The 17419-nt window shown below is 52.1% G+C and overlaps 1 protein-coding gene across 1 annotated transcript; it reads right to left on the bottom strand.

The window, feature by feature from the left end:
• Positions 1 to 859: 859 nt before the first annotated feature.
• On the bottom strand, positions 860 to 17261 carry GYS1 (glycogen synthase 1). Its single transcript, XM_077845916.1, has 16 exons — positions 16913 to 17261; positions 15288 to 15469; positions 12937 to 13128; positions 11888 to 12073; positions 11509 to 11653; positions 10527 to 10644; positions 10104 to 10224; positions 9539 to 9645; positions 8147 to 8206; positions 7979 to 8057; positions 5853 to 5966; positions 5252 to 5378; positions 3282 to 3377; positions 2965 to 3128; positions 2494 to 2574; positions 860 to 2342 (listed from the first exon to the last, which is right to left on the bottom strand). The coding sequence occupies exons 1-16, from the start codon at positions 17028 to 17030 to the stop codon at positions 2019 to 2021; spliced, it is 2214 nt and encodes a 737-aa protein (XP_077702042.1). The 5' UTR covers positions 17031 to 17261; the 3' UTR covers positions 860 to 2018.
• Between the last annotated feature and the right edge of the window lie 158 nt (positions 17262 to 17419).

Raw genomic sequence — 17419 nt, 5'->3', positions numbered from 1 at the left:
ATGTTCAAGAGGTGCTGAGCTAGGGAGTTTGGGGCACGCAATACCGAAACAAGATGTGAAACAGGGACTCAATCCTCCATCCAAGTAGGAATTGAAGAAGGGTTAGCAGGCATCTGTTGGGTCCAAGCTACAAAACAGCTCTGATCCCTTGCCCCCTCTGTTGTTGGTAGAATTTAGGGAGGAAGTGGCTCCTGGATACATGTTCTTTTGGGTACTCAGCACCTGCTGTTGTCCCCACATTTTGGTGGCCACTCCGGATTCTGGCCGGGGATGGGGGCTTTTTGTCCACCACCACCAGTTAATGGGAAAGATGGTCAAACATGGAAATACAGTTTCTACTCCCCTGCAACATAATTGGCTTGGAGATGCACTTTAGTGAAGACTAGAACTGAAAACATTTTTCTTCCCGGAAAACAGAGCCACTCGGGACAGTAGGGCTAAAGTCCAGAGGCCAGTGTCCTTGAAACATGTTTTAAGCTAGTGCTGTCCAATAGAATTTTTTGCAATGACGAAAATATCTTATTTGTGCTGCTCAATTGGGTAGCTACGAGCTTCATGTGGTCACGGTGGTTATTGGCTACCTGTGGATTTTTTTTTCCTTTTTTTTTTTTTTTTGGTGACACAGCCCCTTTCTGCCAAAGAGCTTGAGCCAAATTTTTGCCACTTGCAAGTCTCAACTAAACCAAGGTGTTTTCCCTTGAAATAAAACTAGAAATCTAGAACAGCAACCCAAGTCTCTCCACAGCAGAATGAGACCAGGTATCAGGGATTCAGGTCGGCAGGGGGAAGAATAGAGAAGTAAAGAGGGAGGGGCCAGGAGTGAGGCCCAGCAAGTCCTCACAGTGGACCAAACCCAAGATTCTTAAATATAGATGTATTTTTTTCATCTCTGGACACACAACAATCACCCATTCTGCCCTCCCCTTCCCAACTGCAAACCAAGTGCATCAGACACAGCACAGCACACATGAAGGGCCCCTCCCTTTCACCAAAGCTGGGGGCAGGGCACAGCTTAAGGACAGAAGAGCCTTGAGGTAAATATGAAAGTTCTAGAACCTAGTGGGTTCAGTTCTAGACCAGGGGCAAAGGACCAGGAAGCAGCACAGTGATAAGGTTCTAGAGTCAGCAACCAGGACCTAGAACCCAGTGGTTTCATGGTGGGCCTAGGGGTTGGGGGTTGTGGCAGAGGAAGATAGCTAGTTCTGTCCCCAGTGAGAAGTGAGAAGATTCTCTGGAGACAACAGGAATCTCAAGATATGATGAGCTCAGACTCTGAGAAGGAGGAGTAGGGTCTGGTTTAGAAAAGGTCAGAAAGGTATCTAGACCAAGACGGGATGTTCTCTAATAGGAATGAGAAGCCAAGTGGTTCTGCACCACCACCATCACCCCATTGGCCAAAGTACAGAGAGAGGAGGCTGGGGGTGTGGAAAGACCCTCCAGGCAGAGACAGACACCCCAGGAAGCACCAGATCAGACTAAACACACGAGCGACCTGGTCTGGAGTTGAAATGGAGGACCTCTGCATTCAGTTAAGTCCCTGATAGTGCCCCAGCTTTGGACTTGATTGTCCCAATTGTACGGACACCACATGGTTTCCAGAGCTTGTAACCCCCGGGGCCAGGCCTGAGCATGGCATATTCTGTGTGCTGCAAACTTAGCAAGCCACAAAGGATCCTAGGAGACCCTGCCTGGAAGGCAACAGAGCAGGTTTCCTAAAACCTCTGGCACCTTAGCACGGTAATGGCAGGTTCCTGGCCCCTGGCACCTAAGCCAGGCCCGGAGGACTCCAGGGCACAGAGTATGCATTCTGGAACCCAGGAAAGGCACGGCGTTGTAGATTCTGGAGTGTTGGGGGTTCCAAGAGCGGGGCCAGAGGGGCTGGAGTGTATGGCGGAGGGGGCGGGGCTGTGGCCCCCCCAGGAGGGCTCGAGATCCGGAGTGGGGTTTAGGAACAGCGCCATCCTGCATCCACCCTCTGGAGGAGAGGCAGGATGGGTCGGGAGTGAGGGGCCCGGCACTCAGTTGCGCTCCTCGCCCAGGGAGCTGGCAGGGCTGAGGGGCTCACTGGGAGTGCTGAGCGAGCTGGAGGGCGCCGTGTCCACCGAGCTGCGCTTGCTCCCGCCGGTGGAAGAGGTGCAGGAGGCGCGGCGCGGCCACTCCGGGGCGCGGATGTTGCGCCGGTCCTTGGCTGCCTCCTCGTCCTCGTCGTAGCGCTCCCCATCTACATCCGGCGGCCCGTCCCGCGGCTCCTCCTCGTCCTCACTCTGGTGCGGACTTGAGTGGCGCGACAGCGAGGGCGATGGTGGCACCGAGGCCGGCCGCGGGTAGCGGTAGCCCTGAGTCTGCGTTCCGGGGGTGTGGGCACAAACCGCAGAGTGAGCAGAGACCTCTACGGTTCCCCCCATCCTCGGGGGCCCTCCCACTCCAAGAGGGACGCGCCCCCACCCCAGCCCTGTAGCTCCAGGCCCATCAGAGAGATATGGGTCCACTCACCGCGTCAGCCTCGTGGGGCTCATAGGTGAAGTGTTCTGGAAAGGCCTTGGCCAGCGCCATGTGGCGTGCAGACATATAGTACTTGGGGAAAAGGAAGGGAGGAGGCGTCAGGGGACCGGAGCCAGGCCCCGCCCCCGGCAGAGGTGGAAGGGGGCGGGCCCTAGTCACACTCCAGCACCTTCCAGTTGGCCCCTATGCCAATTAACCATCTCTCTGGACGTCTCTGAGCCACACCTCATTAACAGGGGGCCAGAATTAAGTCGGTTACCCCTTCGGCCACACACTGAAGCAAGTAAGGTAACCTCCACCAATGTGGTCTACCTGCAAAAGCTGCTTGATTTCTTAAAGGGAGAACAACTGGTACAGGTGGAAGGAGACTGCCTCCTGCGCGAGCCTTGGAGGCAGAGCAATCAGAGACCCAGAGCCGGAAGCGGCCGTTTCACCAGCGGAGGACGTGGAAGGGAGTTATACCCGGCCTAGGTATTTCCAGTCCAGAAGGTCTGAGAGGCGCTCGGTGCGGTTTCGCTGGATGATGCGCTGCCGCCGGCTCTGCTGGCAGAAGCTGTAGAGGAAGGAGGTGAGCTGGGAGCAGGAATCATCCAGACTGCGGAACCGCCGGTCCAGGATGTAGATGCCTGTGGGGGCCAGGACGGGGGCTCAGATATCAGACTAAGGAAACCATTCTCCCAGGGACTGTGGGGCGCCAGGACCCTTCCTTCCCAGGGACCCAGGAGCCCACCCTTTCCGCCCCCAGGATCCAAGAGTCTCGGCTCTGTCTGGGAGCTGACCGTAAGCGGAGGGGTCTGCAATGTGTTCCTCCATGAAGCAGCCGAAGCCAGAGAGGTTGGTGGAGATACTGGGGATGCCCATAACCGTGCACTCAGCTGCAGGAAGGCGGCAGAAGGAAGGTCCACTTAGCTTTCGCATTCTTTGAGACTCAAACGCAAGCCCTAACAGCGCCCTCTACTGACACCTTGCACAATCACTGAGCCCACAAAATCAGACTTAGACCTTAGACTATCATAGTCTCTTTCTTGAAAGCTAAGAGGCTCAGAAAAGGGAATTCACTTGTTTCCAGGCTTTAGGATGACGTAGAGTCTAGAGTTAGGTGACAGGATGCTCAATTATTAAGTTCATACTCTGTGCCAATGTCTACCATTTACTTAATCCTCACAGCCTGTAAGGTATTTTCTTTCTTTCTTCTTTTTAAAGATTTTATTTATTTATTTATTTTCAGATTTATTTACTTGGGGGAATCCCTGGGTGGCTCGGCGGTTTGGCGCCTGCCTTCCGCCCAGGGCGTGATCCTGGAGTCCCGGGATTGAGTCCTGCATGGGGCTCCCTGCATGGAGCCTGCTTCTCTCTCTGCCTGTAGCCTGCTTCTCCCTCTGCTTGTCTCTGCCTCTCTCTCTCAGTCTGTCTCTCATGAATAATAAGTAAATCAATCTTTTTTTTTAAAGATTTTATTTATTTATTCATGAGAGACAGAGAGAGAGAGAGGCAGAGACACAGGCAGATGGAGAAGCAGGCTCCTCGCAGGGAGCCCCATGCTGGACTCGATCCCAGATCCTGGGGTCACAACCTGAGGCGAAGACAGGAGCCTAACCACTGAGCCACCCAGGCATCCTAAGATTTTATTTATTTATTTGACAGAGAGAGAGCACAAACAGGAAGCAGATTCCCTGCTAAGCAGGGAGCCCTGGTGGGGCTCAATCCCAGGACTCTGGGATCATGACCTGAGCTGAAGGCAGATGCTTAATGGACTGACCCACCCAGGCACTCCGGTAGGATACTTTCTTGTGCCAGACATAGTGTAATGGTTAATCATAGCTTCAGTCTATTTTTTTTTAAAGATTTATTTGTTTATTTGAGAGAGAGAGAGAGAGAGAGAGAGAAAGAGAAGAGGGGAGGGGCAGAGGGAGACAGAGTCCTAAGCAGACTCTGTGCCAGGCACATAGCCTGATGTGGGGCTCAATCTCATGACCCCGAGATCAGGGCCTGAGCTGAAGCCAAAGGTCAGTCATTTAACTGACTGAGCCACCTGGGCGCCCCAGCTTCAGTCTATTTTGACAGGAGGTCAGAGAAGGGCTCTTATTACTGCCTCCTTTAACACCCTAAACAAGCCTGAGAAATGCTTCAAGCAGTTTATTTTTATTTTTTAAATTTTTAAAAAGTTTTATTGGGACACCTGGGTGGCTCAGCGATTGAGTGTCTGCCTTTGGCTCAGGGCATGATCCTGGAATCCTGGGATTGAGTCCCGCATCGGGCTCCCTGCATGGAGCCCGCTTCTCTCTCTGCCTATGTCTCTGCCTCTCTCTGTGTGTCTCTCATGAATAAATAAATAAAATATTTTTAAAAATCGTATTTATTTATTCATGAGAGACACAGACAGAGAGGCAGGTGCCTGTGGGGAGCCCAATGCGAGACTTGATCCCTGGACCCTGGGATCACAACCTGAGCCAAAGGCAGACACTCAACCACTCAGCCACCCAGGTACCCCCACATTCAGCTGCTGTTATCTCAGGGGCCAAACATCAGCAAACTGTGGGGAATGCCACATGACCTGTGACTGTGATATCAGCCCTCTAATTATGCTTCACGTAAACTACTTACTGCATCACAAAAACACATCCCGTAGCAAAACAGACTGTTGCTATTGTCCTTGTTTTGCCACGGAGAGCTTGGGGCACAGAACAGGCAAGTACCTTGATGGATCATGCCTGATCTGACCAGAAGCCCACCAGCATGCTGCACTCACCCGGCGTGTAGCCCCAAGGTTCATAGTAGGAGGGAAAGACCCCAAGGTGGCAGCCACGGACAAATTCTTCATAATCCACGGGGAGCAGGGGGCTCGTGGAGGAGAGAAACTCTGGATGGAAAATAACCTAGCAGTGAAAAAGAAGAGCTCAGCCCAAGCAGCTTATTTAACTACTCCCTGGGACCCCAGAGTGGCCCAGAGAAGATGAAAAACTTGTCTAAAGTCACATAAGTCAGTGGTAGGAAAAAGATTTGAATCTAAGTCTGTCAGCTTGAAGTGCTAAGGTCCTTTCTAAAACACAGCAATCCTTTGATAAACTAGGGGAAAGGGGGGGATGAGAGGCCAGGCTCTCTGTACCCCACCCCACCCCATCGTGCCTTTTTTTTTTTTTTTAAGATTTTATTTATTTATTCATGAGAGACACAGAGAGGCAGAGACACAGGCAAAAGGAGAAGCAGCCTCCCCGTGGGGAGTCTGATGTGGAACTTAATCCCAGGACCCCAGAATCATAACCTGAGCCAAAGGCAGATGTTCAACCACTGAGCCATCCGGGTGCCCCTCCAGCCCACCATGCTTAACCCACCTTGACCATTGCCCTCACCTTGACCCTGTCAGCACTACTATTGAAGAGCCCAATTCGGCGGATGGTGGTCAGGATAGGGTCCGAGGAGTCGTCCAGCATGTTGTGGGTGCACACAGGGGGGAAAGACTGTCGCTGTAGGGGCCACATGTAGGATGAGGATCAGAGAAAGGGCACAGGGCTCCCTAGTTCCCCATGAGCCATGCTGACCCTGGGGAGACCACAATTCCCACCAGGTTGTAGGAACAATAAGCCCAAGAGATGAGGAGTTGTGATTGTCTACTTGGCTCTATATGTAAAGGTCCACTTTTCCCTTTAATTTCCATGAGCCGGACAGAAACCACAATTCCCAGCTGTCTTTGAGGCAAAGCCTGCCTCTCAGACTATGGGAGTTAGAACTATTCCATTTTGTACTCTTGGCTCTGTCATCAAAGAAACCCAAAGGCACTAAAACTACCCTAACTCAATGAGGCAGAGACTTTGCCAATATGGTAGCAAGCTTCAGGAGCTGCTGGAAGTTGCAGGGGCTTTTTTTGTTTTGGCTTTGTTGAGAGAGAGAGAGAGCATCTCAAGCAGGCTCCATGACCAGGACAGGGCCCAACGTGGGGCTCAATCCTCTGACCCTGAGATCATACCTGAGCCAAAATCAAGAGCTGGATCTCAACCAACTGAACCACCCAGGTGCCCCTAGTTGTAGTTTTCTTATGAAAATCTTGGCTTGTTTTCTCTCCAAATCACCTTTACTCTCCATCCTGTAATTCCCTCCACCTCCACTCCCAACCGAGGCCCAAAGGAACCAGAATTCCCAAGAATCAGTGAAGTAGGCCAGAGCTAGGAACTCCCACAGGGTGCTGGGATAGATAATTACTTGTACCTCTTCCATCTCATGAAAAAGTTCTACTCTCCTTCAGTCAGCGTCTGGGAGCTGCAAGAAACTACAACTCCCAGCAGCCTTAAGGACTATTGGAAATTGTAGTTTGGCCAAAAGCACATCACATCTTATTTATGCTTTGGCTTATCTTATTTGTGCTTTGGTTTCCATTCCCCAGGGAGTGTTTATCAACCCTGACCACAGGTACCAAAGATTCTGGACTCCAGAGAAGAAAAGAACTATACTTCCCAGAAGCCTCTGGGGCTGGGGAAGAATCCGTGGAGCAGGGGCTGCTGGGAGTTGTAGTTCTCATTCTGTTACTGCCACGTACCTCTAAGGTTTCCCATCCACCTAACTGCATTAATCTCAGGAATCTAAAGAAGCTATAATTCCCAGGAATGTTTGGGGACTAAGACACAGCCAGTGGGATAAGAAAAGCAGTGTGGCTGCTGAGAGTTTTCAATGTTCTTCAGGTAATGGCAAGTGTTTTAGCTGCCCTTCTGGCTCTAATGAGTATGCAGCTAGTTTGCATGCAGCAAGACCCAGGGACAGCTGGAACTTGTAGTTCTTTTGTGGCTGGTTTGGCTTCCTAAAGTTCCCTTTCACCTTTTGTCCATTGACTGCAGGGACTCAATGAAATTGGAGAGGAAAGGAAAGGAAAGGAAAGGAAAGGAAAAGGAAAGGAAAAGGAAAGGAAAAGGAAAGGAAAAGGAAAGGAAAAGGAAAGGAAAAGGAAAGGAAAAGGAAAGGAAAAGGAAAGGAAAAGGAAAGGAAAAGGAAAGGAAAAGGAAAGGAAAAGGAAAAGAAAAGAGGAGAAAGAGAGAAAGAGAGAAAGAAAGAAAGAAAGAAAGAAAGAAAGAAAGAAAGAAAGAAAGAAAGAAAGAAAGAAAAGAAAAGGAGGGAAGGAGGGGAGGGGAGGGAGGGAGGAAAGAAGAAAGGAAGGAAGGAAAGAAGGAAGGAAGGAAGGAAGGAAGGAAGGAAGGAAGGAAGGAAGGAAGGAAGGAAGAAAGGAAGGAAGGAAAGAAGGAAGGAAGGAAGGAAGGAAGGAAGGAAGAAATTTCAACTCCCAGCAGCCCCTATAGCAGAATAAGCCCTGGGAAAACAGGCTGCCCTCAGGGACCTGAAGTTCACATCCTTCTGTGGACTTGTGATTCCCTAAAAAGGGCTGCCCGTAAAGCAGAACTTCCAGCAATCTCTGGGGTCAGAGCTGACATGGCAGGCTGCCTATGGGGCTGCGGGGCGTTTCCAGCTCTCTGTTCAGGGGTCCAGACCATACCTGCGTGGCAAAGATGGCTCTCTTCATCATAGTGAAGTCCTCCTTGTCCAGCATCTTGTTCATGTCCGGGAGGCTCCCCCTGCAAGGTGAGCAAGGTATGCATCTCGAAATGGGTGATGAGAGGAGTTAGGGCCTAGGAGGATGCAGGGCTGGGGGTGGGACACTCACACCAGCAAGGATTCGTAAAGCTTCCTTCCGAACTTCTCTTTCACTGTGTTGGCTGTATCCCTAGAAGGAACAGAGCCACAACATCACATACACACTGGCTGCCATATATTGTTAGGTTTCTGGGGCAGTTGAAAAACCGAGGTCTGAGCACAGGCCCTGGGGATTCTGGGCTGGAGGATGGGGACCTGGGAAACAGACCCTGGAAGGCTCGAATCCCTTGTGCCTGGCATCAGCTGTGTGGCCAGGAACAGGTGGCCTTCCCTCTCTGACTTCAGTGACTCATCCATAGGAGAGGGATAAAAATAGAATCAACCTCATAGGTTTGCAGTGAAAACTTGATGAAGTCATGACAAAAAAAGTACACAGTGCCTGGCCCATGGCAAGCCTTCCAGAAATGTCAGCTATTTTTAGGGCTTGCACTAGTCCTGGCAGTGGCAGTGCTAAGCCCCATTTTGTAAAAAGGAAAAATTATGTTCTGAGAGGAAATGAAGTACACAAGTAAAGCTAGCAATTAGTGACATCCTATAGGCTCATTGACATTCCTCTGCTCATAATCCTCTCATAGCTCTGGCCTCATTCTCTACCCCATCTCCCTATAGCACAGTGCTCCAGCCCCACTGGTCCCCTGTGGTTTCTTAAACACACCTCAGGGCCTTTGCACTTGCTGTTCTTCTGCCTGAAGTCCTATTCCCCAGATACATAGGGAGGGCTCCCTCCCTCATTTCTTCTGTTGGTCTCTACCCAATGGCATTTTCTCATTGTGGCCTGTCCTGACAACTCTACATCCTGTCTCATATTCCACTTCCTTTTTTTTTACTCCTCCACCTCCCTTTTTCCCTGAAAGATTTTATTTTTAAGTAATCTCTACACTCAACATGGGGCTTGAACTTACAACCCTGAGATCAAGAGTCACATGCTCTACTGCCTGAGCCAACCAGGCACCCCAGAACATTTTCTATAGAACTTTCTAGAATGTGAGCTTGGAGGGCAGGAATTTTATCTTTCTCATTCACAGCCTTGTCCCCAGGGCCTGGAGCAAAGTCTGGTACATGGTAGGTGCTCAAGGAATATCTGATGGCTGATGATTGAGTTTTGCATTTGAGGGAGCTGAGGCTTGGAGAGGCAGGATTATTTGCTTAAAGTCACAAAGCTAGGAGGGGGCAGTGGCACAAGTGGGACCTCGCCAGGTTAATGTCAGAGTCCTGGTTGTGCAGTCACACTTGTCCTGCTGGCAATTCCTTCCTGCCCCTGAACTGGGGGCCTCTTAAGCAGGTGACTTCACTAGGAATCTCTTGGGCCAAGTTGCTCATGTTCCAGAGAACAAAACTGAGCCTCCCAAAGAACACAACTGGGAGTGGGAACGGCAGGGCTCCTGGGCTGGGGGCTGCTGACCAAAGCTGCTTGCGCACAGCTTGGCCCTTGAGGGTTTCCACGTTGAAATTGTTGGTCCGGGCTGGCATGATGAAGAAGGCAACCACTGTCTGCTCGCTGCCGTTCACCTGGGCAGAGGAAGAGGCAGGGGGAGGGGATGGTCAGGATCACCTGGGTGAAGGCTGAGGCCACCTACCCTTTTCTATCCATCAGGACCACTGTGGGGCACCTGGGTGACTCAGTGGTTGAGAATCTGCCTTTGGCTCAAGGCATGATCAGGGTTTGAGTCCCAAGTCCCGCATCAGGCTCCCCACAGGGAGCCTGATTCTCCCTCTGCCTATGTCCCTGCCTCTCTCTGTGTGTCTCTCATGAATAAATTAAAAAATTCTTTAAAAAAAAAAAAAAAAAAGACCACTGTGATCCTGCCATGTCCCTTCCTGTCAAGGAGAATTAAAGTTACCATCCTCACAGCGACTCTGGTCTGCCCCTTCATACATGGATTTCCCTACTCGCACCCACCCCCCCCAAGTTATGTCCCAATTCCTTTGTCCTCTTTTTGTGTCCTTCCCGACAGCCCAGGCCTTACTCTGAGCAGATAATTGAGCCGGGCCAAGGCCTCTAGGAAGACATCGGCCCCCTTGTTAGAGAACTCGTAGCGGCCAGCGATAAAGAAATACAAGGTCTTGTCCAAGTTGAAGTCCAGGTGTCTAGAAAAGGCACAAGGCAGGGGGAAGCCAAGGTGAGGACCCTGTAGCCCTGGCCTTGAAACTACAAATCCCAGCAGCTGAAGGGGGCAAAGAACTGCTTAGAGTAGAGGCATCGTGGAGGACTCCTGGGAATTGTAGTTCTTCTCTCCTTAGCGGGGGATCGATCCCTCAATACCCAGCCATTGTTCTGGAGCTCAGAAATTCAAGAGGCTGAGCTACCCCACCTGTCCTGTCTCTCACACTCGGGACATGGGCTCCCAACCCCCTCCTCTTCTCAAGATCTAGGCATTTGGTCTACGTACCCATAAAAATGGCCCCGCACAAACTCCTGGATTCGAGCCTTGCTCTGAGCATGGAGGTTCTGGAACTCATGCATGGCGGAGAACTTCTTCACATTCAGCCCATTGGGGGTCACGATATCTAGGATTGGGGGAGAAGATCCATGTTTCAAGTCTTCATTTATTCATTCAGATCATTGTAGCTGAATGAATAAATAAAGGAAATAAAGGAAAGACTCCTTCTTTTTTTCACAATTTCTGTTTTAGTAGCTCCTCTGGGAGCTTCCTTGGTGACCTGGCTGCCCTGCCACTCAGATGCCTTCTTGCCCAAAGTTGCTTGCTTATGTTCACAAGCATGACTACAAATCCCAGCAGCCCCTGCAAATGGCTGACCACACAGGGAAATAATCCCCCTTGGGGCCTCTGGGAGTTGTAGTTCTTGCCCTTCTACCACCCTGCACTGGGAATGATTTAAACATCCCCATCCTGCTTCTCCTAGAATATACCCTCAACCTTCAAGGTTTTTTGAAGGTTTTTTACGGCCCTTACCTTTCCTAGCCTCACAGAAATTAAAACATGTCAATGAAAAATTAAAACCTCCACCTGCTCCAGGAGTATAAGGAGCTGACCAGCCAAAGGCCTTCTGGGAATTGTAGTTCTCACAATACACCCACTGAGAATGGGTACCATAACCTGGGAAGAATAACTTGTTCCAACATCGCTCTTCTCACAATCAAAACCCAGTGAAACTCCATTCCCTTTCAGGAGATCAATGTCTACATTAACCAATAAAATAACTTTACCATTTTGAAATTAACATAAAAAAAATGACATCTCCCATTACTCTCTAGGGCATATAGCCTGGCAGCTTCATATTCAGGTTACCAACTTAGGGTCTTCTGGGAGGTGTAGTTCTTTGCTCTCTATAGCTAAAAAAAAAAAAAGCTGGTATAGCCTTAGCACAGATGACCTCATTCATGTCTAGGGACTTCTGCCTATTCCCTACCTGGTTTCCTCTTGAGTAGGTGCTGGGCCTCAATGGCGGTGATCTGGGACACAGTAGTAAAGACGTGAGCGCAGTGGGCCGCTGCCCGCTCCATGCAGTAACGGTGATAGATTTGCCTCTCACCTGCTTCCTTGTCCACATTGAACTGGGTAGGAAGGGAGGGGCAGTCAGGGTAGAAGAACTGGGGAGAAGACTAGAGGTCTAGATTCTGGGGTTCTGGTTGTGGCTGGATGTTGAACTCCTGCGTCTTTAGGAAGGAGGGGGCTGAGGATTTGGACTCCTGGGTCGTGGGAGAAGAAGCTTGACCCCCTGGGCGTCCTGGACAGCTTTGGGCTGTCCTGAAATACTCAGAGCCCCATCCATCACATTCCCGGCTCACATTCTCCAGGTTGTTGTAGAAGTCTACGGCACCCGCACACAGGTATCGTCCCAGGAGCGTGGCGTGGGTGGTGAAGATTGTAGCCACAGGAAGCCGCCGGGCCCGGCACAAGCAGAGTCCAATGCCTGCCAACCACTCATGGAAGTGTGCAACCACATGTGGCTTCTCCTCGTTCTGGGCCAGGAACTATGGGGCAACAGGAATAGGGCCGCTGTGTCTCCATATGTGTCATGCAGGCAAACGACAATCCCCAAGGTGGACAAGGAAGCAGGGGAGAGCTATCACCACTCCTGCACAGAGTGGGTGCTAGCCCACTGCAATCCCCCTAGAATAAGGAACTATAAATCCTTGAGACAGCCAGACCCGCTGACCCCATCCCTAAAGCCGATGGGAGTAGCAGGAGAGGGGTGTTGGCCAACCTTCTAAGTCCCAACAGTGCTGAATTGGAAAGCTTCCCCAGGTCCTGAATGTAACTCCTGGAGACTATCTCAATCAAGAGCCGAACTGTACCCCACACTGGGTAAAGGACTACAACTCCCAGAATGATCTAGGTGTAGCCAGTTCCTAAACTGTTTTCCCTGGGGCATAAGAAGTGAAGTTTTTGAGCCTTTTAAAAGCTAAAAGGGGGTCAGAATCAGGATTCCTGGTTTTCATGTAGGCTGGAGATCACCAAACATCCAGGGCCCAGCCACTATCAGATTAAAGAACTACAACTCCCAGAATTCCCTGGTACAAACCCTCCAGCCAGGCCAGTGTCTCCAATAGCTAATGCCTCCAAAATCCTATACTTGGAAGATTAGCGTGAATGAAGCTGAGTTTGGGAGTTTGAGTCTCTGAGGGAAAAAAAAGGGGGTCTGGGCCCCTGGATGTCCGTTTTCCCAAAGTTCAGAGCTAATGCTTGGAAAAAGACCTACCACTCTCATAATGCCCTGGGAGAAGCCAGTCACCCCTGGCCCCCACCCAGCCAGCCCCTGATCAGGGGCTGATAGCCATTGCAGTTTTGGGTCAGAGTCGGAAGGAGTGACATGGGGACCAGCAATGGGGCCTACCTCACCCAGGAACCAGGTGGTGAGGAAGCCAAAAAGGACAGCATCGTTGGCCTCACGGTCGTACCAGGGCACCCCGATGTTGCAGGTGTCCCAGAGCTCCCCCTTCCAGCGCTCCAGGGCCCAGGCTGAGGCCCCCACATCCAGGAGCACCACCAGGGGGCCCCCCTCGATCAGCCAGCGACCGAAATACACCTGGGGGTGGGGGGGGCATGAGAAGGCTCAGGGCTTTGGCTACACCACTCTGGGCTCAGCTGCCTGGGCTTAGGGCCTCAGTTCTTCCACCCTGTTTCTGTATCTGCTGCTAAATTCTCACCCGCCGCCTTATTTCTCTATGGCTGTTAGTTATTCGCACTACAATCTTTTTGCATCTGTTATATTGATCCCTTGCTTAGTTTCTATCACCACTATCCTGCTCCTACTCACTGCCTCCTTTCTCTAGCTATACCCACATTTTTCACATGTCTTGTCCCTGGGCCCCCACTGCCTGGTTTTTCCACCCTTATGTCTCCAGCCTGCTGCCTCGTTTCTGTGTTTTTTTTTGCCACTTCTCTCTTGCCAACCTCCGTGTTGCCTTTTCCCCCGTTATCTTTTCCTTCTGCTGCTAATTCTTCTCACTGGATGTTTCTTTTACTGTTCTCACTGCCTTATTTCTTCCACCTGCTGCCTTGCTTCTGACTCTTTCACCATAAATCTGTCACCTTCTGCCTCCTGGCTCTGCCCCATTTTGTACCCTGCAGCCACTTTTTTTTTTAAGATTTTATTTATTTATTCATGAGAGAGAGAGAGAGAGGCAGAGACACAGGCAGAGGGAGAAGCAGGCTCCATGCAGGGAGCCCGATGTGGGACTCCATCCCGGGACTTAATCCTGGGACTCCAGGATCACACCCTGGGCCAAAGGCAGGTGCTAAACGCTGAGCTACCCAGGCATCTTTTTTAACGCGAGCTGCCCTCTTTCCTCCCCCAGGGGCTGCATTTTTCTATCCACTGCCATGTTTCTAAACCTCACTGTCACATTTCTTTCTGCCTCTGCCCCATTCCTCCAGTCGGCTGCTTTCCTCCTGAGATGAGATGAGGCCCAAAGTTCTGGGCCTACTGCCACCGTCCCTGTGCACGCAGCTAGCAGTCGTATGCCTCCCTGACCTGGCTTTTCCCAGCTGGAGGAGCCTGACTCTCATGCCCCTCCCCTCCCCCTCCCAGCTGTTGTCTGCCCTTTTGCTGGAGGGGGGGGCTATTCTTAGGCCCCCAGCACGTGGGGAGCAGCTGCCATGGGGGAGGGCTGGGCTGTCCTACAGTTCCTTAGGGACAGGGTTGGGTCTGACTGGGCTCCAGACCCCACCCCAAGACAGAGGCTGTGAATGAATGTAGGAACTACTGTACTTCTCCCTCCTAGACCCCAACCTGTCTGTACTTGAGGCCTGGGACATCTTGATCTTCTGTCTACGTAGCAGCCACCTCTCTGTGTTCATCCTTCCGTCATCATCCAGGGCCTTGGGACAAGATCTCCCCTCCTATCTTTAATTCCTGGCTCTGCTCCTCTAAATCTCTGCCTTGTGGTCTGCTTGCCTAGCTCTCTTCTCTTCATTAGTACTCTATGTTCCTTTCCCTTCTAGGTCCTTCTCCCTGAAATATGGGGCTGCTTTTCTTCTTTATTTCGATCAGCTCTCTCCCTATTGCTCTAGCCCCTGGAGCTATCACCACCTCTTGGGACACTCAATCTCTCTCCATCCGTCTCTCTTCCTTTGTCAGCCTGTCCGCCTCACTGCAAGCTCAGCTGCTTATAGTGATGATGATGATGATGGCCATGATCACAATAGCTTATACAGTACCAACTGAAGCTAGGAACTGCACTGAAGACTTTATTAACTGTTAGATCCCCCCAAAACCCATAGAAATATGCTATTCGCATGTTTATTAGCCAAGGTCACACAGGCAGAGAGTAGAGAAGGTGACTTTGAACTTCAGGCTCCAGAACCCCTACTCTGGTACTCCTGCCTCACCCCAAGCCCACCTCCCCTCGATCCCATCTGGCTGTCTTTCTATCTAGCTCTTTTTCTCCCTTTGGGTCTGACAACCTTGGCATCTAGGAACTATTTCTCAGTATATCTTGGACCTGCAGTCTGTCTGTCTGTTTATCCATTCGCCAATCTCTTACAGCTTGGGGTTCACCCACCCATTTCATGGGGTCCTGCATCTGTCTGAGTGTCTGTTTTGATCCATGCCTCTCTCTCCCTCTGGGGCTATCCTCCCTGCCCCATCCCCCCCTGCTCCCTCTTCCCCATCCCTTCTCTATCTGCTGCTCCCACCCTAACTCTGGGCACCCACCTCCTGACCCTTGGCCTGGTCATTCCTACCTTGCAGCCTTTGCTGTTCATGGAGTCCAGTGTCCTCTTCAGAGCTGGAGTTGGGGGCTCGAGCAGTTCCACCTGGGTCCTCACGCCCTGCTCTGTGTACGGTCCAACCAGGTAGTAGTTGTCGCCCCACTCATCCCCTGTCACCTTCGCCTTCGTCTGCAGCACGGTGTAGATGCCACCCACTGTGGGCCCAAGTGTGTGAGGGCAGGTCCCAGCCGAGGTCCACAGGTCTGGGACCTGGGACAAGGGTTGGGGGTATGTGTGCAGGGGAGTGCATGGGAGCACATGGGAGGTGCTGGGGCCCTGGACCTCTGGTTTAGAGGGAGGAGGGGACTGGAAGCCCACACTTCTGAGTCAGAGGGAGGATGGGATAAGAGTTCCAGGGCCATACTGGTTTAAGGGAGAACGGGGCTCAGACTAAACTTCTGAGTCTGAGACAGGAGAGTGGTAGGAACCTGGGCTCCTGGGTCTGAGGCAATTAGGGGCTGGGGTCTCAAGGATGACAGAAGCTGACAAAGATTAGCAGGACCCAGCTTCCTGAGTTCCCAGCTCACGAGCTGGGTTTAAATTCTCAGTCAGTCTCTAGGTCACCATAGGGGAGAATCTCTCTTCATGGGCCTATTCAGATTCCCACAGTTGCCCAAGAGAGGGCTGAATTGTCATTCCTTGCCCCCCAGGGGCTCTGCTGATCTGTCCCTCAGTTTCCTCTCCCCATATGAGGACACACATGTGGAGCCCTGCTCCTCCCCATGACTCTACTGGGCTCCCAGCCTCCTTACCTCCTGGAGCCTGGGCCCTGGTGATACATGGCTCCCAGTTTGAGGGCTGCCTGCCATGGTGTAAGACCCAGTCCCATTCTCTCCCAAGACTCAGCAGAGCAAAACCCTAGCTCCCTCCAGTCCCAGCTGGTTTTCCAAACCCAGTAGGCCCTTCAGGGCCTGGGACACAGAAATCTAGGCCCCCAGCCACTCCCATTCTAGGGCCCAGCCCCTGACCAAGTTAGGACTTCCCCAGCCTTCCCTCATTTCAGTACGCATGTGTCTGAGGCCACAGGCTCCTCTACTCTTAGAAACTCACACCCTCAGAGCCTAGGCATTCAGAACCTAACTCTCTCCCACCCTAAGATCTAAGAATTAGAGTCTGCAGCCCCTCCCATCTTTATTGGCAAGTGGCCAGCTCCCAGATTCTGCCCTCACGAGTCATGCATCCTATCTCCCAGTTGGCTCTCTCCCAAGCCCAGAGTTCTATCCCCAAACTCTTCCCCCAGGGCCACAGGTCTGAAACCCAGCCACTTCATCTCCTTTGCTGTTCAGGACCCAGTTTCTGGTCTCCCAGAAACCTCCTTCCAGGACTTAGGAATCTTTCATTTTAGCTTCCTCTTTCCCAGGACCCAGCAACTGGACTTCCAGACTCCTTCCATTTTAACAAAGTGAGGCGACTCATCCCCACCCCGCCAGGGTCCAGGAGACATACCCCAGTCCCTCCCCAAGGACACAGAAGTCATAGGCACCTTGCCCAGAACCCAAGAGTCCTGCCATGTAGTCCCGTCCTCCAATTACTCAGGAGTTCCAGCCCCCATCCCCGACTGCCCTCCTCGTCCGGGACCCACCGCCTGGCGTGCTCACCCTTGTTGGCCACTTCCCAGGCCACCTCGAAGAGCACTGTGTTCTCCAGATCGAATTCATCCTCCCAATCCTCCAGTCCTGGCAGTGAGGACATGGACAAAGTGCGGCTTAGAGGCATGGCCGACGCGTGAAGGGCGCTCTAGGGGCCAGAGGTAGGGGCTCCAGAGGTGCCTGGGGAATGCAAAGGGCAGGGCGCGGGGCCAGGTAGCTGGTGCCCAAGGGGAAGCTTGCAACGCCCTCGGCTTCCTATTGCACGACCGCACCCCCACCCGGGAGCGCTGAGCCCTAAGCAGGAGGCGGCCGCAGCGTCACTGAGTCCGGTGGGGCCCCTGCAGTGAAATCTTGCGGCCACCAGGAGGCGGGGCCCGCCGCCCGACCACAGCCATTGGCCCTTGCCCGGGGGAGGGGGCTGCCGCGTCTCCTCTTGGTGGACAAAGTAGGGTTTGCTCCGCCCCGCCACCTTGGCGGCCAATGAGAGCTTTAGGGGGCGTGGCTGCGCGCCGTGCC

The sequence above is a fragment of the Canis aureus genome, chromosome 1 (genome assembly GCF_053574225.1).
Source record: "Canis aureus isolate CA01 chromosome 1, VMU_Caureus_v.1.0, whole genome shotgun sequence".
NCBI classification, from domain to species: domain Eukaryota; kingdom Metazoa; phylum Chordata; class Mammalia; order Carnivora; family Canidae; genus Canis; species Canis aureus.
Note: the sequence above shows the minus strand (reverse complement) of the source record. Positions and strands in the feature narration are given on the sequence as shown.